Source organism: Nicotiana tabacum, chromosome 2 (genome assembly GCF_000715075.1).
Source record: "Nicotiana tabacum cultivar K326 chromosome 2, ASM71507v2, whole genome shotgun sequence".
Lineage (NCBI taxonomy): Eukaryota > Viridiplantae > Streptophyta > Magnoliopsida > Solanales > Solanaceae > Nicotiana > Nicotiana tabacum.
The window spans coordinates 77955482-77981527 of NC_134081.1; the positions used below are offsets into that span (position 1 = coordinate 77955482).

Here is a 26046-nt window from a genome sequence, read left to right on the forward strand (position 1 = left end):
AGAAGTTTGTCCCCATTTTTCTTTAGTCTAAACACTTTCGAGCCAATTCCTCAAAATATAACTATCACATAATATTTTAGATATAACGTAAAAGTGTTCAATTTTTTTAATAAATACATAACACAAAAAATGTACATGTCAACGATTAATGTTAGGCCGACCTAAAACATAAGGGATAACTTTTGCAATGTACCTCACAGTTGCTACTTAGCCTACTATGTAGATAGAGTGTCACGGGCCCAAATCCTTACATTGGGTAGTGGCACCTGCTCGCTCGTGCGGCGTCTGCAGTTCCCCTCACTGCAGGCCAGCCTGTTTCCTTTCCCAGGATTCCCAAGCACGATCCTGTGCCTATTGGTAGGACTCATCCGTAAGCTCGTCCCAACTTGTGCCGCCCGTAAGATGTCTAGGCTCTTGGTCCTAGACATGTCGTGGCGCTTCATCTTAGGATCACAATCCATGCGCGCCCTGGGGGATTGGCTTAGGACATGTCTTGTCCCTCGTCCAAGACTGAGCATCGCTCCCGCGTGCACAGCCCAATCCTCAAGCTTGACACTCGCCTAATGCATCCGCGACTAGCTCGTGCCTCGCCCGAGTAAGGCAACCTTTAGCCCTGGCCATTGTCATGCGCGTCTATAGTGCCATGCTCATACATTGCCCTCGCGACACGCTTCCATCCCGAATAGTGCAGTGTCGCCCCACAACTGCACCTTTAGGCCAACAGACCCTTGCTTGCATGGTTGAACTCAAGCCATGCTCACAAGTCGACACATGATGCCCCTATGACAGGTGCATCAAGTATCCAATCGGCACGGAGGTCTCGTTCCAACATTCGGCAGCCCGCGGGACTGGCAGTCCCACACATCGAGCCTCCAGCACCACTTTGATGCCCAACGCTAGCCCGAAGGCGTTGCGTCATCCATAGAGTTCCCAAACTCGTATGGATACCTTTGACACTCATTTGAGTCATCTAGGCAGGCCCTTGAGGTTGCCCCCAAGGTAGCTCGTTCTATACGGCTTGGTGGCAGCACGTATGGGGGAGGCAGGTCGGAGCTTTCATCACCTATACCCCCTTATATATGCTTAAAATTAAAAAGCCCAAGTTGCCCGAGTAGACAGACCTACGTCAGACAATCAGAAGAGCCTTTTCTCACCAGTTCTTGGCCAAAATCACAACTCCAAAGTGCGAGTTGTGGCATCCTCCCACACTCATAATGTCATCGTCCCCGATGACACATCATGGCCTAAGACATCCTGGAGTCTGCCCCCTCAGGTATGCCCATTTCAGCTCCCTTAGTCCTATGGGTTGGACTTCCTCGAAGTCCTTTCTCAAAAGGAGTCGTGCCCCATGCACTTCTCCCCCAAGTATCTTTCAAGCGTGCCTCTGCACTTCACCTCATTCCGGTTTTCACTTGGAAAGTGCCTCCGCACTTGCACCCTCTAGTGCCTCACTTTGTGATTGACCCATACTAGTTAATCACACCATGACCCTCACGGCCTTCATGTCCGTCTGAAGCTTTCCTTCACAGGTTAGCACATCAATTTGCTCTTTTGGCACCGCTCCCGTAGCCTTTTTCTCCCGTATCCTTAAGATGCCCTTGGCATGGCTCCCGTAGCCTTTCGCTCCCGTAGCATTAAGACGCCCTCTTGGCATAGCTCCCGTAGCATTCCGCTCCCATAGATTTTACTTGCCCTCACTACCTTGAAGATGTGTTCGCTTCCAGACCCACGACTTCGCCCATATGCCTCTTGCATAGGCGGGATCCTCCCACACTCAATGTGGAGGATACATCTTAGCTCTGTCGTCCCACTCGCCATTCGGTCAGCTCTTGGGACGACCTTTGGTGAGTACTACATTCCCAAAGTCATAGCGTCGCCGCATTCCCGAACAAAGCTCTTTGTTTTCCAACTGTCACTTCCTTAGCAAGTAACCAATGCTCCCGGTAGTACTTCAATACTCGCCCTATAGATAGGTACCCTCTTGGTCCTGCTAGCACGGCTTCCCGGTTCGGTGTGCCTCGCACCTGGACTCTCAACGGTCCCCGATTATTCGACATACTCCTTTCCAGAATGACACCTTCTAACTTGGAAATTCGCCCAATTACGAAGCTTTGATATACCCTCGAATCCGTTTCCTCACCTTGGCAATGCCCTCAAGCAGCTCAAAGGTCTTCTCTCGTAGGAAAGACACTCAACTTGATGCGTCACACTCATCCTTGGCAAGATCTCCGCTATGATCATGCCGAATGTTTATAGTCCATGGCTCCCACTCTTCGCAATATGGTTGCACGACCTGGCAAACATGTCCTTCTCTTGACCATCCGACTCATCGGCATATCACCACATTCAGTATTACCTTAGACTTTCGAAAGACAATGGAATCACCCATTTCTTTCTTCGACCATCAGTATCAGGTTCTCGATCTCTGGTGGCATATAAACACCAATCTCTGCTTTGACGTGATCTGTACACTGACATCCAAAATGCGCTCGCCATATCCACCCTTTGCCTTGACATTGTGCCATGGCATAGTATGGCCTTAATCAGCTCTGATACGAAGTATCACGGGCCCAAATCCTTACATTGGGTAGCGGCACCTGCTCGCCCGTGCGGCGCCTACAGTTCCCCTCGCTGCAGGCCAGCCTATTTCCTTTCCCAGGATTCCCAAGCACGATCCTGTGCCTGTTGGTGGGACTCACCCATAGGCTCGCCCCAACTTGTGCCGCCCATAAGATGTCTAGGCCCTTGGCCCTAGACATGTCGTGGCGCTTTATCTTAGGATCATAATCCATACGCGCCCTGGGGGATTGACTTAGGACATATCTTATCCCTCGCCCAAGACTTAGCATCGCTCCCGCGTGCACAGCCCAATCCTCAAGCTTGACACTCGCCTAGTGCATCTGCGACTGGCTCGTGCCTTGTCCGAGTAAGCCAACCTTTATCCCTTGGTCATTGTCATGCGCGTCTTTCGTACCATGCCCATACATTGCCCTCGCGACACGTTTCCATCTCGAATAGTGCAGCGTCGCCCCACAAATGCACCTTTAGGCCAACAGACCCTTGCTTGCATGGTTGAACCCAAGCCATGCTCACAAGTCAACACATGATGCCCCTATGATAGGTGCATCAAGTATCCAATCGGCACGGAGGTCTCATTTTAACATTCGGCAGCCCGCGGGGCTGGCCGTCCCACACATCGAGCCTCCAGCACCATTTTGATGCCCAACGCTAGCCCGAAGGCATTGCGCCGTTATAACGACCCGGTCAGTCGTTTCGAGAGTTATAACCCTGTTTTACCCATTTCTACTTCTTTTTGTGTTATTCAGCTATATTATGTTATATCGGGTTAGTTGGTTCGGGACCGGAGTGGTTTCAGAGTGAATTGAGACACTTAGTTTCTTAAGTAGAAACTTAAGTTGGAAAAGTCAATCGGATATTGACCTATGTGTAAACGATCTCAGATTTAAATTTTGATGATTTCAATAGCTCTGTATCGTAATTTTGGGCTTAGGAGCGTGTCCGGAATATTATTTGGAAGTCCGTAGAGGAATTAAGCTTGAAATGCCGAAAGTTTTATTTTTGAGAAGTTTGACCGGGGGGTTGACTTTTTGATATCGGGGTCGGAATCCGATTCTAAAAATTAGAATACCTCTGTTATGTCATTTAGGACTTGTGTGCAAAATTTGAGGTCAATCGGACGTGATTTGATAGGTTTCGGAGTTATTTGTAGAAATTAGAAATTTCAAGTTCATTAGGCTTGAATTGGGGTATAATTCATGGTTTTAGTATTGTTTGAGGTGATTTGAGGGTTCGACTAAGTCCGTATGATATTTTAGGAATTGGTGGTATATTTGGTTGAGGTCCCGAAGGGCTCGGGTGAGTTTCAGATGGTTAACGAGTTGGATTTTGGACTTGGAACTCTACTGGAATTTTTCTGATGCACCATCTGGTTTCCTTCATCGCGTTCGCGAGTGGAGCCTCACATTCGCGAGGAGGAATTGAGAGGCTGGCATATTTGCTCTTCGCGTTCGTGAAGAGAAGCACGCGTTCGCGAAGGGTGGACTGGTTGTGCATCGCGAACGCGAGAAGTGTTACGCGTTCTCGAAGAAGAGAGGAAGCAGCCGAAGACCCCAGGCAATTGGTCTACGCGTTCGCGTAGGGGGTGTCGCGTTCGCGTAGTGAGAGGGAACGAAGCATCGCGTTCGCGATGGGTTGAACGCATTCACATAGAAGGAATTGAGGCAGAGGCATTTTTGTGTTTGGCGAACGCGAGGGTGATGTCGCGTTCGCGAAGGATGAATTTGGACGGGAGCTATTTTGTGCTTCGCGAACGCGAGGCACTGACCGCGTTCGCGAAGAAGAAAAGTTTGGGCAGTGAGTTTAAGTTCTGAAAATGGGACTTTAGTTTTTGGCGATTTGGAGCTCAGAAGTGAGGCGATTTTGGGTGATTTTCAGAGGAAGTGTTCTTAACTCAATATTGGTTAAATTACCCGAATTCATTGTTGTTTTTATCATTTAATTGGTGAATTGAGTTGGAAAAGTTTGAAAACCCTCTTGGTTTAAATGAAGATTTGAGGGTCGAGTTGGGGTCGGATTTTCGTAAAATTAGTATGGTTAGACTCGTGGTTGAATGGGCTTCCGGATTTTGTAACTTTTGTCGAGTTCTGAGACATGGGCCCCACGGGTAATTTTTGAGCTAATTTTCGAATTTTTATGGAAAATCATTATTATCTTGTGGAATTAATTCCAATGAATTTTATTGACTGAAACAAATTATTTGTGACCATATTCGAGGCATTTGGAGACCAATTCACGAGGAAAGGACATTGCAGAATAAGAATTTCGCGGTTTGAGGTAAGTAACGATTGTAAATCTAGTCCTGAAGGTATGAAACCCCGGATTTCGTATCATTCTACTATTTTGAAGTGACGCACATGCTAGGTGACGGGTGTGTGGGCGTGCACTGTTGAGGATTTGTGAATTGGTCCGTCCCGTAGCAACTGTAAAGTTGCATAATTTGTTGAAACCATTGATACTTATATGTTTTAGAAAGATTTTCTGTAAATTGGGCCGAATGCCATGTTTGGACCCTTAAGGGTTGTTTCTTATCATCCTCTCACTGTTTTCGATTGAAAATCTATACTCAATCATGTTTATACTTGTTTACCGCATAACTCAGTTTTATGACTTTATTTTGATGCACATAAATGTTTTGGGCCGAATGCCTTGTTTTACTGAAATGCCCGAGTGGCTTGATTTGTGAGGATGAGTGTGGATCGGGGCTGCCCGCCTGCAGCATACTTTATGACTGAGTGAGGCCAAGGGCCTGATTTGTGAGGATGAGTGTGGATCGGGGCTGCCCGTCTGCAGCATACTTTATTATTATGGCACGTCAGTTGTCCATGCAGATTATAGCGCTTGGGCTGAAGGACCCCCTCCGGAGTCTGTACACACCTTCAGTGAGCGCAGGTACATACTGAGTACGAGTGCCGAGTGTCGAGTTCTGAGTGACTGGGAGGCAAGAGTGATTGTGAGGTATGCCCGAGTGGCAAGAATCATTTTGAGGTATACCCGAGTGGCAAGAGTGATTGTGAGGTATGCCCGAGTGGCACGAGTGACTGTGAGGTTTGCCCGAGGGGCTGTTTATGATTTCATCATTTTTGCTCACCTTTGCATTGAGCCTTTGTTTGAAAAACTGTTGGAAAAATGTCTTTAAATGATTTTTTTTTTACTGGAACTGGATTTAAACGAGATGTTTGATTCAAATCCTGATTTTTAAGAGCATGTGGTATTTTACTGAGATTTCCTGACATGAACGTTATATGCTTTATTGCTCGTCATTACTGCTCAGTCTTTATTTATTATTGTTACTTATGGAGTTGGCGTACTCACGTTACTCCCTACACCTTGTGTGCAGATTCAGGTGTAGCTGGACACGGTAGCGGTTATTGAGTGTTCTAGTTGCAGATTTTCTTGGAGATAGCAAGGTAGTTGTTTGGCGATCGCAGCCCCTGCTCTTCTCCCTCTTATCTTCCTCTAGTTGTATTTAGCTATTTTTCGGGCTGAGTTAGCCTTGATATTGTTAGACAGATTATAGTATATGCTCATGACTAGTGACACCTCGATGTCGGGCTTTTCTTTTCCGCACTTCTGTTTTTCTTTGATTTGAACTCTTTAAATGAAGGTTTATGTTAAATAACCTTGAAATTTTCTTTAAAATAAAAATATTGGTTTGTTTTGGAAATGAGTCGGCTTGCCTAGTTCCACGATACGCGCCATCACGATAGGGGTTAGTTTTGGGTCGTGACAGATTGGTATTAGAGTCTAGGTTACATAGGTCTCAGGAGTCATGAGCGGGTTTAGTAGAGTCTTGCGGATCGGTACGGAGACGTCTGTACTTATCTTCGGGAGGCTGCAGAACCATTAGGAAACTCCATATTCTTGAATTCTTGTCGTGCGAATCAGTTGATTCTAGTAACTAAACATTTGTTGTTTCATTCTCTCACAGATGGTGAGGACTCGTACTACCGGTCATGAGGGCCAGCCACCAGTACCACCAGCCAGGGCCGCGGTAGAGGCTGTGGTAGGGGCAGAGGTACAGCCCATACAATAGTTGGGGCAGTACCTACAGATCCACCGGTTGTCCTAGATCAGGACCAAGTTCCAGTTGTTGATGCACCAGCTCAGGCACCACCTGTGCCTATTGTGATTCCAGGCCTTCAGGAGGCCCTAGCTCAGATTCTGACAACGTGTACTGGCCTTGCTTAGGCGGTCTCTATTTCGACGGCCGCAGCCACTTCTCAGGCCAGGGTAGGCACTCCGACTCCCGTCGCTCGCACACCCGAGCAGGTTATTCAGGGACTTCAGACACCAGAGCTACCACTAGCCCAGCCGGTTGCTATTGCTCAGGATTATGTAGTTCCTGCTATGCCTGAGGATGATCAGCGTAGGTTGGAGAGGTTTGGGAGACTTCAGCCACCACCTTTCAGTGGCACAGAGAGAGAGGATGCTCAGGACTTTTTGGACAGGTGTCAGAGGATACTCCATACTGCTAGTATTTTGGAGACTTGTGGGGTCTCATTCACTACCTTTCAGTTTTCTGGGGCTGCACTCAGATGGTGGGAGACTTACGAGAGGCGTAGGCCTGATGGCGCAACACCCCTTAGTTGGCAGCAGTTCTCCGTGGTCTTTTTGGAGAAGTTCGTGCCTCGATTCCGCAGAGAGGAGCTGCGTAGACAGTTTGAGTGGCTTCGCCAGGGTGATATGTCTGTGACGCAGTATGAGATGCGGTTCTCCGAGTTGGCCCGTCATGCTATCTGTTTGGTTCCCACGGACAGAGAGAGGATCATGAGGTTTATTGATGGCCTCACTTATCAGCTATAGTTGCTCATAACTAGGGAGCGGGTTTCGGGTGCTACCTTTGATGAGGTTGTCGACATTGCTCGGCAGATTGAGATGGTTCGCGGTCAAGAGAGGGTTGAGCGGGAGGCCAAGAGGCCTCGTGGTTGAGGTGGATTCAGCGGTGCTCCTTTTGGGGGTTAGTTCCAGCACGGTAGAGGTCGTCATTTCAGACAGGCTCAGTCAGCTCGGCCATTTCATCGGGGTGCATCATCTGGCCATGGTTCTCATAGTTCTCATTAGGGCCACTCATCACTTAGTGCCCTTCCAGTTCAGAGTTCGTCTCGTGCTCCACCTGTTCAGGGATCTTCCATGCCAGGTTCTTCTACCAGTCATCCCGGTGCTAGGGGCTCCCTTCAGTTTCCGCCGCCAGCACCAGGGAGTTATTTTGAGTGTGGGGAGCTGGGGCACATGTGGAGGCAGTATCCTCATCATCATGGACGTCTATCTCAGCAGAGGAGTCAGCCTCCGACTACAGCACCAGTTACCTCACCATCCGCCCAGTCAGCTCGGGGTGGAGGTCAGTCAGCTAGGGGTCGCCCTAGAAGGGGAGGCAGATCAGGGGGTGGTCAGGCCTATTTTTATGCTCTCCCTGCCATACCAGATGCTATTGCTTCAAATGTTGTGATTACAGGTATTGTCTTGGTTTGCCACAGAGATGCCTCAGTATTATTTTACCCTAGTTCCACGTATTCATATGTTTCCTCGTATTTCGTCCATTTTCTGGATACGCCCCGTGAGTCCTTAGTTTCATCTGTATATGTATCTACTACTGTGGGTGATACTATTATTGTAGACCGCGTATATCGATCATGTGCGGTGACTATTGGGGGTCTGGAGACCCGAGTAGATCTATTGTTGCTCAGTATGGTTGACTTTGATATGATATTGGGTATGGATTGGTTATCTCCATGTCATGTTGTTCTAGATTGTCACGCTAAGACGGTGACGTTGGCTATGCCGGGAATTCCGAGGGTTGAGTGGAGCGGTTCTATAGATTATGTACCAAGTAGGGTAATTTCATATTTGAAGGCCCAGCGCATGGTTGAGAAGGGTTGCCTATCTTATTTGGATTTTGTGAGGGATGTTAGTGCAGAGACTCCTGTCATTGATTCTGTTCCGGTGGTACGTGATTTTTCGGATGTGTTTCCTGCAGACGTGTCGGGCATGCCGCCTGATAGGGATATTGACTTTGGTATTGATCTGGTGCTGGGCACTCAGCCCATTTCTATTCCACCGTATCATATGGCACCGGCGGAGTTGAAGGAATTGAAAGAACATCTTCAGGAACTCCTTGATAAGGGGTTTATTCGGCCTAGTGTGTCACCTTGGGGAGCACCGGTTCTATTTGTGAAAAAGAAGGATGGTTCCATGAGAATGTGTATTGATTACAGGCAGTTGAACAAGGTCACAGTTAAGAACAAATATCCTTTGCCTCGTATTGATGATTTATTCGACCAGCTTCAGGGAGCGAGGATGTTCTCCAAGATTGATTTGAGGTCCAGTTATCACCAGTTGAAGATTCGAGATTCAGATATTCTCAAGACAGCTTTCAGGACCCGATATGGCCATTATGAGTTCTTGGTGATGTCTTTTGGGCTGACCAATGCCCCAGCAGCGTTCATGCATTTGATGAACAGTGTATTCCAGCCCTATTTGGACTCATTCATCGTTATATTCATTGACGACATCCTGGTGTACTCTCATAGCCAGGAAGAGCACGCTCAGCATTTGAGGGTTGTATTGCAGAGATTGAGGAAGGAGAAGCTTTATGCAAAGTTCTCCAAATGTGAGTTTTGGCTTAGTTTAGTAGCATTCTTGGGGCACGTGGTGTCCAGTGAGGGTATTCAGGTGGATCCGAAGAAGATAGAGGCGGTGCAGAGTTGGCCCAGACCATCCTCAGCCACGGAGATTAGGAGCTTTCTTGGTTTGGCGGTTACTACCATCGCTTTGTGGAGGGATTTTCATCTATTGTATCGCCCTTGACCAAATTGACCAAAAAGGGTGCTCCATTCAGGTGGTCGGATGAGTGTGAGGAAAGCTTTCAGAAGCTCAAGACTGCTTTGACCACAGCTCCAGTGTTAGTTTTGCCATCAGCTTCAGGTTCTTACACCGTGTATTGTGATGCCTCGAGGATAGGCATTGGTTATGTTTTGATGCATGAGGGAAGGGTGATTGCCTATGCCTCGCGCCAATTGAAGACCCATGAGAAGAACTATCATATCCATGATCTTTAGTTAGCAGCCATTGTTCACGCCTTGAAGATTTGGCGTCATTATTTGTATGGGGTTCATTGTGAGATATATACTGATCACCGGAGTCTGCAGTATCTGTTAAAGCAGAAGGATCATAATTTGCGTCAGCGGAGATGGTTGGAGCTTCTTAAGAACTATGATATCACTATTTTATACCATCCGGGGAAGGCCAATGTGGTGGCCGATGCTTTGAGTCACCGGGCAGAGAGCTTGGGGAGTTTAGCATATCTTCCAGCAGCAGAGAGACCTTTGGCATTAGATGTTCAGACCTTAGCAGGCCAGCTTATCAGATTGGATATTTCGGAGCCTAGTCGGGTATTGGCATGTGTGGTCTCCAGGTCTTCTCTTTATGACCGTATCAGAGAGTGTCAGTATGATGACCCCCACTTGCTCGTTCTTTAGGACAGGGTTCAGAGAGGTGATACTAGGGATGTGACTATTGGTGATGATGGCGTGCTGAGAATGTAGGGCCGGATATGTGTGCCTAATGTAGATGGGCTTCGAGAGTTGATTCTTGAGGAGGCCCACAGCTCGCGGTATTCCATCCATCCGGGTGCCGCAATGATGTACCAGGATTTGAGGCAGCACTATTGGTGGAGGCGGACGAAGAAGGATATAGTTGGGTTTGTGGCTCGGTGTCTAAATTGTCAGCAGGTTAAGTATGAGCATCAGAGACCGGGTGGCTTGCTTCAGAGGTTAGAGATCCCAGAGTGGAAGTGGGAGCGGATCACGATGGACTTTGTAGTTGGGCTCCTACGGACTTCGAGGAAGTTCGACGCTATTTGGCTTATTGTGGATTGGCTGACCAAGTCCGCGCACTTCATTCCATTTGGTACTACTTACTCTTCAGAGCGGTTGGATGAAATTTACATCCGAGAGATGGTTCGCATGCATGGTGTCCTAGTTTCCATCATTTCAAATAGGGGTACTCATTTCACATCGCAGTTTTGGAGGGCCGTGCAGCGAGAGTTGGGTACTCAGGTTGAGCTAAGCACAACTTTTCACCCTCAGACTGATGGGCAGTCCGAGCGCACTATTCAGATATTGGAGGACATGTTGCGTGCTTGTATCATTGACTTTGGGAGTTCATGGGACTAGTTTCTGCCACTCGCGGAGTTTGCATATAACAACAGTTATCAGTCGAGCATTCAGATGGCTCCGTACGAGGCTTTGTATGGGAGAAGGTGTAGATCTCCGGTTGGATGGTTTGAGCCGGGTGAGGCTAGGCTCTTAGGTACATACTTGGTCCAGGATGCATTAGATAATGTGAAATTGATTCAGGAGCGGCTTCGCACGACGCAGTCTAGGCAGAAGAGCTACGCAGATAGGAAGGTCCGTGATGTGTCTTTTATGGTTGGGGAGAAGGTTTTGCTGAAGGTATCACCTGTGAAGGGTGTTATGAGGTTTGGGAAGAGGGGTAAGTTGAGCCCCCGGTTCATTGGGCCTTTTGAGGTGCTTCAGAGAATAAGAGAGGTGGCTTATAAGCTTGCCTTGCCACCCAGCTTGTCGAGTGTGCATCCAGTGTTTCATGTTTCCATGCTCTAGAAGTATATTGGAGATCCGTCTCATGTTTTGGATTTCAGCACGGTTAAGTTGGAGGGTGGTATGACTTATGATGTGGAGCCGGTGGCTATTTTGGATCGGCAGGTTCGAAGGTTGAGGTCAAAGGATATAGCTTCAGTGAGGGTGCAGTGGAGAGGCCAGCCTGTGGAGGAGGCCACCTGGGAGACCGAGCGGGAGATGCGGAGCAGATATCCACGCCTATTCGAGACTCCAGGTATGTTTCTAGACTCGTTCGAGGACGAACGGATATTTAAGAGGGGGAGGATGTAACGACCCGGTCGGTCGTTTCGAGAGTTATAACCCTGTTTTCTCCATTTCTACTTCTTTTTGTATTATTCAGCTATATTATGTGATATCGGGTTAGTTGGTTCGGGACCGGAGTGGTTTCAGAGTGAATTGAGACACTTAGTCTCTTAAGTAGATACTTAAGTTGGAAAAGTCAACCGGATATTGACCTATATGTAAACGATCTCGGATTTGAATTTTGATGATTCCAATAGCTCCGTATGGTGATTTTGGGCTTAGGAGCGTGTTCGGAATATTATTTGAAAGTTCGTATAGGAATTAGGCTTGAAATGCCGAAAGTTTTATTTTTGAGAAGTTTGACCAGGGGATATCGGGGTCGGAATCCGATTCTGAAAATGGGAATACCTCTTTTATGTCATTTAGGACTTGTGTGCAAAATTTGAGGTCAATCGGACGTGATTTGATAGGTTCCGGAGTTATTTGTAGAAATTAGAACTTTCAAGTTCATTAGGCTTGAATTGGGGTGTAATTCATGGTTTTAGTATTGTTTGAGGTGATTTGAGGGTTTGACTAAGTCCGTATGATGTTTTAGGACTTGTTGGTATATTTGGTTGAGGTTCCTAGGGGCTTGGGTAAGTTTCGGATGGTTAACGGGTTAGATTTTGGACTTGGAACTCTGCTGGAATTTTTCTGATGCACCATCTGGTTTCCTTCATCGTGTTCGCGAGTGGAGCCTCGCGTTCGTGAGGAGGAACTGAGAGGCTGGCATATTTGCTCTTCGCGTTCGCGAAGGGTGAACGCGAAGGGTGGACTGGGTGTGCATCGCGAACGCGAGAGGTGTTACGCATTCACGAAGAAGAGAGGAAGCAGCCAAAGACCCCAGGCAATTGGTCTACGCGTTCGCGTAGGGGGGTGTCGCGTTCGCGTAGTGAGAGGGAACGAAGCATCGCGTTCACGATGGGTTGAACGCATTTGCGTAGAAGGCATTGAGGCAGAGGCATTTTTGTGCTTCGCGAACACGAGGGTGATGTCGCGTTCGCGAAGGAGGAATTTGGACGGGAGCTATTTTGTGCTTCGTGAACGTGAGGCACTGACCGCATTCGCGAAGAAGAAAAGTTTGGGCAGTGAGTTTAAGTTCTGAAAATGGGACGAAGGTTTTGGCGATTTGGAGCTCGGAAGTGAGGCGATTTTGGGTGATTTTCAGAGGAAACAATGGGGTAAGTGTTCTTAACTCAATATTGGTTAAATTACCTGAATTCATGGTTGTTTTTATCATTTAATTAGTGAATTGAGTTGGAAATTTTGAAAATCCTCTTGGTTTAAATTGAAGATTTGAGGGTCGAGTTGGGGTCGGATTTTGGTAAAATTGGCATGGTTAGACTCATAAATGAATGGCTAATTTTGTAACTTTTGTCGAATTCCGAGACGTGGTCCCCACGGGTAATTTTTGAGCTAATTTTTAGATTTTTATGGAAAATCATTATTATCTTGTGGAATTAATTCCAATAAATTTTATTGACTGAAACGAATTATTTATGACCAAATTCGAGGTGTTTGGAGACCAATTCACGAGGAAAGGATATTGCAGAATAAGAATTTCGCGGTTTGAGGTAAGTAACGATTGTAAATCTAGTCCTGAGGGTATAAAATCCCGGATTTAGTATCATTCTACTATTTTGAAGTGACACACATGCTAGGTGACGGGTGTGTGGGCATGCACTGTTGAGGATTTGTGACTTGGTCCGTCCCGTAGCAACTGTAAAGTTGCATACTTTGTTGAAACCATTGATACTTATATGTTTTAGAAAGATTTTCTGTAAATTGGGTTGAATGCCATGTTTGGACCCTTAGGGGTTGTTTCTTATCATCCTCTCACTATTTTCGATTGAAAATCAATACTCAATCATGTTTATACTTGTTTACCGCATAACTCAGTTTTATGACTCTATTTTGATGCACATAAATGTTTTGGGCCGAATGCCCTGTTTTACTAAAATGCCCGAGTGGCTTGATTTGTGAGGATGAGTGTGGATCGGGGCTGCCCGCCTGCAGCATACTTTATGACTGAGTGAGGCCAAGGGCCTGATTTGTGAGGATGAGTGTGGATCGGGGCTACCCGCCTGCAGCATACTTTATTATTATGGCACGTGAGTTGTCCGTGCAGATTATAGCGTTTGGGCTGAAGGAGCCCCTCCGGAGTCTGTACACACCTTCAGTGAGCGCAGGTACCTACTGAGTGTGAGTGTCGAGTGCTGAGTGCTAAGTGAATGGGAGGTAAGAGTGATTGTGAGGTATGCCCGAGTGGCAAGAGTGATTGTGAGGTATGCCCGAGTGGCACGAGTGACTGTGAGTTTTCCCCGAGGGGCTGTTTATGATTTCATCATTTTTGCTCACCTTTGCATTAAGCCTTTGTTTGAAAAACTGTTGGAAAAATGTCTTTAAATAATTTTTTTTTGCTGGAACTGGGTTTAAACGAGATGTTTGATTCAAATCCTGATTTTTAAGAGCATGTGGTATTTTACTGAGATTTCTTGACATGAACGTTATATGTTTTATTGCTCGTCACTACTGCTCAGTCTTTATTTATTGTTGTTACTTACTGAGTTGGCGTACTCACGTTACTCCCTGCACCTTGTGTGCAGATTCAGGTGTAGCTGGACACGGTAGCGATTATTGAGTGTTCTGGTTGCAGATTTTCTTGGAGATAGCAAGGTAACTGTTTGGCGATCGCAGCCCTTGCTCTTCTCCCTCTTATCTTCCTCTAGTTGTATTTAGCTATTTTTCAGAATGAGTTAGCCTTGATATTGTTAGACAGATTGTAGTATATGCTCATGACTAGTGACACCCCGATGTCGGGCTTTTCTTTTTCGCACTTCTGTTTTTCTTTGATTTGAACTCTTTAAATGAAGGTTTATGTTAAATAACCTTGAAATTTTCTTTAAAATAAAAATATCGGTTTATTTTGGAAATGAGTCGGCTTGCCTAGTTCCTTGATAGGCGCCATTACGACAGGGGTTAGTTTTGGGTCGTGATAGCCGTCCATAGAGTTCCCAAACTCGTATGGATACCTTTGACACTCCTTTGAGTCATCTAGGCAGGCCCTTGAGGTTGCCCCCAAGGTAGCTCGTTCTATACGGCTTGGTGGCAGCACGTATGGGGGAGGCAGGTCGGAGCTTTCATCACCTATACCCCTTATATATGCTTAAAATTAAAAAGCCCAAATTGCCTGAGTAGACAGACCTACGTCAGACAATCAGAAGAGCCTTTTCTCATCACTTCTTGGCCGAAATCATAACTCCAAAGTGCGAGTTGTGACATAGAGCCTCAATCCCTTTCTCTATGTGCTTTAGATTAGAAATACTTATTTCTAGCATAAATTGATATCAAAATAATGAATATGACACAAATGACTTGCATATAATTATAAATTTAAATTGTGACTTCAATTTGACACAAGCGTCTCAATAATTTTATTAATTTGATACAAAAGAAATTTTTTCTCGAAATCTAACACCCACCCTTCATTACAACGACAACAACAAATCCAATATGGTAGATCTCCCTGCCTTTAAAGAGTTAAAAGAAATGCTTTAATTAACGTCGTAAACCAAGAAGAAAAAAGAAAAGTGCAAAAATCTCCTAGATAAATACAGTCGGGCATGTAGAGAGGTAGGCATAAAACAAAAAATGACGTAGTAAATGCTGAGGTGTAAAATAGAAGGATGAGTTGTTCAAAAGAACAAGCTCATAACATTTATATGGTACCCACCTTATCAAAGTGGGCCTCCATCACAGTAGCCTCCCTTCCTTAACTGCCCTTCTCCGCCTCATAGTCTTTGCGTGTCCTCTGCCCAAAACTTCTCCTCTCTCTCTCTCTCTCTCTTCCTCTCTGTTTTTGCTCCATATCCAAGCAAACACCACATCTCTCTCTTTGTTACAGACTCCTTTCTATTATTGACAAAAACAGTCAAAGCTTGAAAATACAAGAAAACAAGTTGCTACAGCTATTTTATTACTAGTAATAGTAATTGGTGATGTCTTTCGTTGGTGTTTTTGTTTCTGATCAATGGCTTCAAAGTCAATTCACTCAAGTCGAACTTCGCAGCCTTAAATCCAAAGTAAGACTCGACTCTTCCATCTCCTTAATGTGTTGTTTTCCGATTGTCCATGTTGATTAATCTGTTGTTAAGAGTTAATGATTTTTACTGTTTTATTTGTTTTTTGGGGCTCGTTAGTTCATTTCAGTTAAGAATCAGAATGGAAAAGTAACAATTGGAGACTTGCCGCCTTTGATGGCGAAATTAAAGGCTTTCAATGAGATGTTTAATGAGGAAGAGATCCGGAATATCTTGGCTGAATCAGTTTCCGACTTGAATGATGAGATTGATTTTGAAAGCTTCCTTAACGTGAGTATCTAATTAAATTTTTATATTTATTTCCATTAGTGACATTTGGTTTGTTTACTCTTGTGCCATTGATGGAATAGAAATGACCTATTATTTACTGAGTTTCAGGTCACTTGTTATGTAATTACACATAAATTACTTGATAGGCATTATTTGGTTATCTAGTAAAAATGGTAACTAACCAACTATCACAAGTTAAAATTCACTAATATTGTAAAAAAAAAACTAACTATATTATCAGTGTATATAACTTAAATCCATAGCAAATTTAAATTGTGTAGACTGACGGACTATTTACACAATTAGGTCACTTATTTGGTAATTATATTTAAATTACTTGATCTAGTATTTTTTTGTAATTAACTTGCTATCACACGTTAAAATTCACTGGTAGAGCAAAATAATTACTACACTGATCAGTGTATATAACTTAAATCCATAGGTAAATTAGTTATCGGGGGTTCTAGCTGATTACCTAGTAAGTGGAATTTACAGTACTTTGACCTCATTATTCTGGATTTTTGGTTTAGTGACATTTTGAATTGTTGCTTGTAATGAACAGACATACTTGAATCTACAAGCTCGAGCTGCCTCTAAATTAGGCAGTTCTAAAAATTCGTCTTCCTTCCTGAAGGCCTCCACAACTACACTTCTTCACACGATCAGTGAATCAGAGAAAGCATCATATGTAGCTCATATAAACAGCTATCTAAGAGACGATCCATTCTTAAAGCAATTTCTTCCAATCGATCCAGCTTCGAATGCTTTGTTTGATCTGGCAAAGGATGGAGTTCTTTTATGGTATTTAAACTTAACCTGCTTTGTGATACTCCGAAGTATGTGCAAATTTATGATAAGAGTTTCTGTTGGCTCATTATAGTTTTCTTTCTGTGGTTCTTTAGTAAGCTGATCAATGTCGCTGTACCTGGCACAATAGACGAGCGAGCTATTAACATGAAACGAGTAATCAACCCGTGGGAGAGAAATGAGAATCACACCCTTTGCCTCAATTCTGCAAAGGCTATTGGCTGCACTGTTGTTAATATTGGCACTCAAGACCTGGTTGAAGGACGAGTGAGTTGAATCTTGCCCTCTTCACTTGCATTACCTCAATATACCTCTGAGTTGTGTGTTCAATTATTTTTCTACATCTTTGCAGCCTCATCTAGTACTTGGGCTGATTTCTCAAATTATCAAGGTTAGTTCCTGATTTCTGTTCCTTTGTGTTCTCTGCCTAGCCTTTGGGGAAAAAGGGCATGATAGTTATGGCAGATTATGTTTGGTTTAATAGCATTGCTCTTCATCTTCATATCTTTGGGTTGATTTTACTAACTCTTTCTCTTTCTCTGTCTCTGTCTCTCTCTCTCTCTCTCTCTTCTCTCCCGGTTTTTGACAATTGTGGCATCTTAGATCCAATTATTGGCAGATCTCAACCTCCGGAAGACCCCTCAGCTCGTCGAACTGGTGGAGGACAGCAATGTAATTTAATTCCTCTTGTCCAACGTGACTGTACTTTTATTTCCCATGTTTACGAACTATACAAACAAATATCCCTTTATTCTTAACTTGTTCAGGATGTTGAGGAGCTCATGGGGTTAGCACCAGAAAAGCTCTTACTAAAATGGATGAATTTTCATCTAAAGAAAGCTGGTTACAAGAAAACAGTAGCAAATTTTTCTTCTGACCTGAAGGTATGCATGTACTATCTTTTTCCCCCCTCTCCTCCCAATATCAACAAGTAAAGAAGTTTTCTGTAAAGGTATTCTTGTTTCTACAGAGTAAGATGATACTTCAATTAATTCCACATCACAAGGTGCATGCCAAATTGTAATACTCCCTCCTTTGAATTTTGACTGACCTAATTTCCCATTTATATGTTCTCAGATTACCTGAACCCTGTAAGTAGTGGATTTTTCCTTCTCCAAAATTTAGAAATAACATAAAGGTTTAGTACTCATTTCATCTAATTGGTTTGATCAACTTTTAATTCTTCAAATGACAGTTCTGCATCTGAAAAAATTCGAAGTGATTCCGATTTGCCTTTGATGTCGGATCTTTGCAACAAATTACCCTATCTCCACACTCACTTCTAATATTAGTTCAAATATATGTAGTAAGCTATAATATGGTTACCATTTAAACTCCTTTTCTCAATTTCCTTGCTAGTCAAATGGATTATCTAATTTGGGAGGAAGAAATATATGTGGAATATATAACTTCGACTTATCAGAAGTAATGTGGAACTTATTTAAATGATAATCATATTTGCTGCTCTATCCTTAATATTGGAGAGGACAGATCCCAAAAGTTCATTTGAGGTCTGGTAGGAGGCATGTCATTGCAGTCAAGACTTCGATTTTGTGTTTAAAATTATGAAATCCTAGCTGGATTCTGAAAGTTTGTATTAAGTTTCTTATAAAGTTAATTGTAGAAATGAAGATGCAAATGCACATTCCAGTCTAGTTCATGGTATAATATGGCAAAACAGTGTAGTGTAATATCTAAGCTACACCTTGACTAGTCTTGACCCGTTTTAATTCAAAGATCTACATTCATAGCTGCATATGGCCTCTTGGCAATTACATATTTACGCTTTCTCTGCAGGACGGGGAAGCCTATGCTTACCTTCTTAATGTACTTGCACCAGAGCATTGCAGCCCAGCGACTTTGGATGTCAAGGATCCCACTGAGAGAGCTAACTTAGTTCTTGAGCATGCAGAGAAAATGGATTGCAAAAGATATCTAGATCCGAAGGACATCGTTGAAGGCTCTTCCAATTTAAATCTTGCTTTTGTTGCACAGATATTCCATCAGAGGTAGGAAGCTAACGTGGCTACACTCTTTTTATCTTTTATGGCTGTTGTTGTGCTCAGCATGATATAAAGCACATAGTTGACGGCTCAGCCAATTAGGTCTTGCTTTTTCTTATACAGATATTCCACCAGAGGTAGGAACTTAACGTGGCTACACTTTTTGTCTTTTGTGGCTCCTTCTGTAGTTGCGCTCACTGTGATACTTGGGGGGACAAATCATAGAACCACAAGAGGATTTAGATCACATTAGTCGCAAGGAACAATTTAACCGCTATATGAGCTAATCATGTATATTTTGTGCATGTATGACTTCATTTTCCTCTCCTTTTTGTTGCTTGAAATATCTATTTGGAAGTTATTCCTATTTGATGCTCCATTTAGCTTGATTAGCTAGAAGCATGTACCTACAAAAGTTGCCATCTGCATTTAACCTTTGAATGATGTTTTGAAGCCTCTTGTTGCTATTCTATATTTGAATGAGGCTAATCTTTGCGTTTTAGTTGCTTTGAATGTAGTGTTTGGATTTTGTCTCTTAGTTGCTAGATGAGAGGGTAGCTAGTTGTTTTTAATTGAAGAGGAAGGCCCTTTATGAGCAATGCTGTTCTTTTTCAGGAGTGGATTGTCTACTGACAGCAAGAAGGTCTCCTTTGCAGAGATGATGACAGATGACGAGTTAATTTCCAGGGAAGAGAGATGCTTTCGACTATGGATTAATAGTCTCGGGATAAACTCTTACGTCAATAATTTGTTTGAAGATGTCAGAAATGGGTAAGTGATAGGTCTGCATAAACATGGCTCACCCCAGACACCAAAAAAGGACATGTGCTAGTAAAAAAGTAGTAATTGGAATTTGTAGGTAGAAAATAGCTTTGCTTCAGCTGCTATTATCTTTGACGCATCAACTTTTCCATCCATTTTCGCAGATGGGTACTTTTGGAGGTATTGGACAAGGTTTCTCCAGGATCTGTTAATTGGAAGCATGCAACAAAACCTCCAATTAAAATGCCATTTCGGAAAGTTGAAAACTGCAACCAAGTTGTCAGGATTGGGAAGCAGTTGAAACTTTCCCTTGTAAATGTGGGTGGAAATGACTTTGTCCAAGGGAATAAGAAGCTTATACTTGGTAATGTTGCAAAACAAAATTTATATGTTTCATAGTGAGGCTTATTTCTCTTCATGGCTCTCTGGGAACCTAATTGCTTTTTAATCTTCTTGAGCTTCCAAGATTCTGTCTCGTCTGTACTTGTATTATCATAATTATTTGTGCGTAGCTGGAAAGCTGGAATACATTATTTGGTTATCTTCCTGTTATCATTCTTGACTGCATCCAACACCAAAAGTTTCCCATCCCTACCCTAGTTACTATGTTGTCTGAAGAATGCATTGGTTCCTTTTCAAGGTAGTTGATAAAACTCTATGGACCTGGAATCACCAATCCTTTCATGAAATGGCTTTTGCATGATTGTGTAGATTTCTTGCTGATGTGGGATTGTGGTTGAGGATATTATCTAATAACTCCTGTCAAAAGATAGAAAAGATTAATTTGTTTGTATTATTACTTTATTGTTATCATAAAGTATAGCATCAGGTAACGTTTAGCTCATCATCCTACTGTAATTGATTTTTCTCTATACGGTTTGTATAATGATTTAATTTTAATATGCTGGCAAACTAAGGATGTTAGATTTCAACTATTTGTTACATATCTTTGGTCATATATAGTTGGAAGTGATCAGTTATTATTATGGTGCTAAAAGTGCAGAAATCTTCTAAGACCCTGTAAATGAGTAGTCTGTATAACTGGACTGTCAAAGAAAAAGCATTTTAATCTTAATGGATGAAGAAGTTTAGTTGTATTACTCTTAAAGCTTTTAAATAGTGGTTGCAAATACTGAATCACCATAATTCTTGGTTTAGCAGTCTACATATTATGTGAGCTCCGCTGTGCGAACTTTCTCATCTTGTGTGTGTGTTTCAATGTGATTATGTTGCTCATGCAACTAAATATCTTAGTTTTGGTTCTATGAATTATCTGCTATTACGACATGTACAAGCCTTGTAACTAGTGCCTCTTAGCACATGACTTATGTTTCCACTTATACGTCCTTTTCCAGCTTTCCTGTGGCAGTTGATGAGGTTTAATATGCTTCAGCTTTTGAAGAACTTGAGATCGCGTTTCCGAGGGAAGGAGATTACTGACGCTGATATTCTAGTTTGGGCAAACAAAAAAGTGAAAAGCACTGGAAGAACATCTAAAATGGAGAGTTTTAAGGTGTAGTATCACCAGTTCCTGTTCAATTGGCGTAATTTCAACCTTGACTATCTGATTCTGACTTACAATTCGTGGATTTTGTTTAGGATAAGAATCTTTCAAGTGGATTATTCTTTCTCGAGCTTCTCAGTGCTGTGGAGCCAAGGGTTGTTAATTGGAATCTTGTTACCAAGGGTGAAAGTGGTATGGAATGGATTCTTGCAATATTTATCTTTCTTTTTCTCTTCTTGGCTTTTGGGAAATGGGCATGGAGGGAGGTCGTCTTTCAATACATTCTTTGTGTAGTTATCTGCCACAGGCTTCACTTCCACTTCCATGTTAGGACTGAGGACTTGCATTTGCAATAATGAATTCGACTTTCTAGCATGAGCAACTAGCTTCATACACTTCCTTAGTGTCAAATAAGGATTGAAGAATTGACTTTCTAGCGGAGCAACTAGCTCCACATGCTTCCTTAGTGTTAAATAAGGATTGGAATTTGGCTTTCTAGCTGAACAACTACCCCTTCCTTGGCTTTTAATGCTTGTGGTCTTCTTTCTAACAACACCGGAAAGAATACAGCAACTTTCAAAAGGAGTTGTAGCACAAGAGGGTCTCACACATCTTGGCTCTTTATTCGATCTACTTCTTTTAGAAATTTAATCTGTACTTCTCATCTAGTGGGTGCTGTGCTCTGAACTGAACTTTCTATTGTTGCTCCCTAACAGATGAGGCAAAGAAACTGAATGCTACTTATATCATTAGCGTTGCACGGAAACTTGGGTGCTCTATCTTTCTGTTGCCTGAGGATATCATGGAGGTGAGAATGCTATAATGTTGCTTGTTATGTACTTTCTATCATGGCGAATTGCAGCTAGTCGTTTGTGTCCATGGGAATCAATTAAAGTAGGCAAACTTCTTTGCTACTGCTAAAGAACCATACCCTGGAATATCTTGCTAACTTCTCTCTTGGGCTGGGGGTGGGGGGTGGAGTGGGGTATAAGGGTCTTAACAAAGACCAGACAAATGCAGTACAATCTTTACAGGGTTGAAAAAATAAAACCATTCTGGGAATTCAAAACATGTTTGTAACAAAACAACTCAATTCTATATCCTTTTAACAATACAGTGAGAAGTATGCACACTATAGCTTTTCCTATGATCTTTCCTGGACAAAGATGTCATCATGAGATCTGATTGTAACACTATCCTTCTTGGGGTCACGTGGTGGACAGGTTAACCAAAAGATGATCCTTACTCTCACTGCGAGCATAATGTACTGGAGCCTTCAGCAGACAGCGGAAGAGGCGGAGTCTGCATCTCCTGCGAGTACTATAACTGATGCATCACCAGTACGATCTACAAATGGTTCAATGTCCCCCTTGATTGCTGCTTCGCCTGATGCATCCCCTGCACCGTCAATTAGTGGAGCATCCTCTCCTGTGGTGGATGCATCTCCAGCACCGTCTGTTAATGGAGATGAAGAAAGCCAACTAATTGCTGAAGTGTCAAAGTTGGCAGATGATGACGCATCGTCTGATGTGTTAGCATCCCCAGAGCAGGCTGAAAATGCAGAGATACCATCAGATGTGCACAGGGATGCTGAAAATGCAGAGATACCAACAGATGTTTGCGCGGATGCTGAAAATGCGGAGATACCATCAGATATGCCCTCATCCCCGCAACTTGAGGATACAGAGCAACAGAGTGGCCTCTCACATGAAGTTGAAAATGAGGGTACAAAACCAGATAATGAACAATAGTTGGAAGTTGTCTTTTTTACAAGCTCAAGGGACAGAGAATAAGCAAGGGGAGAAAGCATGACCAACGAAAATAAACAAAGAGAATGTGTTTTTAGATGAATGATAGTAAAGTGCGAAATGTGATTAGATACGAATATAGATTTAAGTACACAATGTTATCAGCTCAGGAAGATAGTACACACCTTTGGAGAACAACTGTACTTTTTCCAATTTTGTTTCCTGTTAGTTTTATATAGATATTTCCTTTTGAATGTAAGTAGCGTTTGGTCCATTTGATGTATGGCTTAGATTGTGAAAATATTCCCAATGATTCATGCTCATGAATACGCAGACGCGATGTATACCGCTAGTATCCTGAAGTTTGGATAGACTGTTTTTTGAGGTAGCAGGATTTGGGGGTGGAAGAGTTATTCGTGTTTTATATAATCATTGTGCATTTAATGATTTAATAATTTGATGTAAACGCACATTAAAAGTGTATTTTTTGAATGTTGAGGACTTTTTCAATTTTGAGGTTTGGTCAGTTCGCAAGAGTTATGGCCCAGCTTGGGTGCAAGTGTCGTGCTAGATTTATATGTCAAACTACAAGTTAGGACAGATTTAGCAAAGCTGTGTACAAGACAGGTTTCAGTGGAAGGTGGGACCAGTACTCCACCAAAGAGGTGAGTGCTCCACAAAACAGGGCCAAGTGCTCCACAATGCATGCTGATGAAAACCATTTTGTGAATAATGCCCCATTAAGTGATCAAAGTGCTGATTTAGTGCTTGAAGTGGAACAAGCACTAGAATAGATTGCCCCTTTATAATATTGTCCCTTCAGATCTGCCACTGACAACACCTATACTTATAAATAGGTGGGAATTTCGTGTGGAATTCAGGAAGAGAAGAAGTAGAAGAGGGTCTTCAAAAGAAGAAGAGTGTCTTCGAAAGGAAGTTCTGTTGTGAGACTTCCAAGTGGGAAACAAGAGAGAAACGTGAGGGTTTCTAAGTGTTTCAAACAGGGGCTAAGGCTGGGCATTGGGCAGGTCTTAGTGTGCAAGATCGACTTGTGATCTTTGCTAGACGAAGTGGACTGTGAACGAATTGTGTTCATAGTAAAGTGGGAAACAAGAAAGAAACGTGAGGGTTTCTGAGTGTTTCAGAAGTGGGTTAAGGCTAGGCATTTGGGCAGGTTTTAGTGTGACAAGATCGACTTGTGATCTTGGATGGTCGAAGTGGGCTATGAACGACTTGTGTTCATAGCAAAGTGAGAGGTCCTTTGTATATTTTCATATTAATACAAAGGTTGGAATTTTTCCATACTTGATTGTGTTCTCTTTATGTTGCTACCGAATTTTGCTTAAGGCCGAACTTGTTGAAAAGTTGGTTAAGTGTTGGAAAAGGCTGAGTAACTTGAGTGTCAGGTTGCTGCCGCGCGGTGTCAATTAGGCGCGAAAAATTGGCCCAATTTGACCCTGTGATACTTTCTATATTTGAGAATAATTTGACTTAGAATATTTTTTTTACTCTTAATGATAAGCTTTTATAACTACATGCAAATATTATAATATATAAAGATTACAAGTTTTAGAAGTCTTATAATCACACAAATATTAGCATATTAAACATCACAAGTTTTAAAGATCCTTCTTTGTTTTTAAACTTTATATTTGGTCAGATAGGTTAATATAAATTAATATTAAGGGAGTATTCATTTTGGTACAAGATGTCGCCAATTTTTTTAAACTTATGTTTCTAGGAAAGATTTATTGTACAAGATGTCGCCAAAATAAGATACAGTAGTACTATTTCCCAAAGTTTGGCTCGCGGTAAGCTAAATAGATCAATTTTAAAGTCAAGAAAAGACAAAAGAAGGCATCACACACGGTCCTTTTGCAAGTGTCATAGATCAAAAAAGCAAAGGAGAAGGGAAATCTAAGAACAACCAAGAGATGTCATCAACTCATGTTTGTCTCTCGGTAATTATCTCTCTTTATTACTGCTATTTCCTATCTGCCAAAATTCCAAAAGGTATTCCAAGGCTCATTTCTCTTCTACCCATTTTTTACCTCTTCACCATTCTTCCACTTTACTTTTCATCTGCATTTCTTATAGCACTCACCACTTTCTTCATAACTTGGCTTGCCAATTTCAAGCTCCTCCTCTTTGCCTTTAATCAAGGCCCTCTTTCTCTCTCCACAAAAAATGCAACAAAAAAATTATCTCTTCCCATTTTCATTTCTATGGCTGCCCTTCCCCTCAGATCCAAACAACATAATCTTAAATCCAATGAGCCAAACCCCACCAAGAAAATCCCTTTAAATTTAGCTGCAGAATTTGTCCTCCTTGCAATATTCTTGGAGTTGACTTTTCACCACAAAAGTCAAATCCATCCAAATTTAGTCTTGATTTGCTATTGTTTTATGGTGTTTCTTATGATCGATATTCTTGTTGCATTATCTAGCTCTATTGCTAAAATCTTGGTTGGGCTAGAGCTAGAGCCACCTTCAAATGAACCTTATTTGTCAACTTCCCTTCAAGATTTTTGGGGGAAGAGATGGAACCTCACGGTAACAAATACGCTGCGTCTCACCGTATACAACCCCGTGAGGTCAGCATTGTCGGAGGTGATCGGTAAAAACTGGGCCCTACGGGTTGCCGTGCTTGCAACGTTTGTCGTTTCCGGTTTGATGCATGAACTGATATTTTATTACGTTAACGGTGTGAGCCCCTCGTGGGAAATGACGTTGTTCTTTGTGCTTCACGGGCTGTGTGTAATGGTGGAAATTGGTGTGAAGAGAGCTGTGAAGGACACGTGGCGGTTGCCGTGGTTCGTTTCCGGGCCGTTAACGGTTGGGTTTGTGGTGGCCACTGCTTTTGGGCTTTTCTTCCCACCGATAATTAGGAATGGTGCAGATGAAAGGGTACTTGAAGAAGTTGGGACTTGCTATGATTTCATCAAAACGAAAATGCTTCAATTGCCGAATTTTGTGGGTCATTTTAGATAAATTGATTTACTTTATTTGCAATGAAAATTTTATAATGCATCTATTTTGGTTTCTAGTCCTTCGAACAAACTTTATAGTTTAATGAATTTTCTTTTGTTACATCATTTGAATATATATCTTTTATGAGAAACTTATGTTGCACCTCTTCTAGTTTGTTTTAGTGATGCTTGAATATCATATGGCTCAAGCAAAAATACAATGCCACAAAAGTGGCTATTTGGTAAATCAACCGAAAGAAAAACCTTTATTGGGTCTGTCCATTGCAGCCCAAGTCCAGTAATTCTTGATTGGGCCTATAATTAGGCCCATTTATAGACTGAAGCTATAGTCAAAATTGCGTGTGTTGGCCAGTTTTTTGGAGTGG

General features: G+C 42.8%; 2 protein-coding genes across 2 annotated transcripts; both read left to right on the forward strand.

Moving 5' to 3' along the window:
• The first annotated feature begins 15250 nt into the window (after positions 1-15250).
• LOC107826862 (fimbrin-1) lies at positions 15251-22951 on the forward strand. Its single transcript, XM_075234848.1, has 14 exons — positions 15251-15580; positions 15698-15868; positions 16431-16669; positions 16771-16942; positions 17028-17066; positions 17279-17347; positions 17443-17559; positions 18473-18684; positions 19294-19449; positions 19605-19804; positions 20796-20953; positions 21040-21136; positions 21661-21752; positions 22168-22951. The coding sequence occupies exons 1-14, from the start codon at positions 15497-15499 to the stop codon at positions 22693-22695; spliced, it is 2334 nt and encodes a 777-aa protein (XP_075090949.1). The 5' UTR covers positions 15251-15496; the 3' UTR covers positions 22696-22951.
• A 1551-nt stretch (positions 22952-24502) lies between these two features.
• LOC107826865 (putative long-chain-alcohol O-fatty-acyltransferase 5) lies at positions 24503-25826 on the forward strand. The gene has a single exon (XM_016653895.2). It carries the CDS (start codon positions 24627-24629, stop codon positions 25680-25682), a length of 1056 nt encoding a protein of 351 aa, XP_016509381.1. The 5' UTR covers positions 24503-24626; the 3' UTR covers positions 25683-25826.
• The last annotated feature ends 220 nt before the right edge of the window (positions 25827-26046 follow it).

Excerpts from the sequence above, each read along its gene's own strand:
- LOC107826865 (XM_016653895.2), top strand. The coding sequence starts at position 24,627 with ATGTCATCAACTCATGTTTGTCTCTCGGTAATTATCTCTCTTTATTAC.
- LOC107826862 (XM_075234848.1), top strand. The coding sequence starts at position 15,497 with ATGTCTTTCGTTGGTGTTTTTGTTTCTGATCAATGGCTTCAAAGTCAA. Across the intron at positions 16,943-17,027 it reads AAGACCTGGTTGAAGGACGA|CCTCATCTAGTACTTGGGCT; the intron begins GTGAGTTGAATC and ends ACATCTTTGCAG. Across the intron at positions 20,954-21,039 it reads CTAAAATGGAGAGTTTTAAG|GATAAGAATCTTTCAAGTGG; the intron begins GTGTAGTATCAC and ends GATTTTGTTTAG.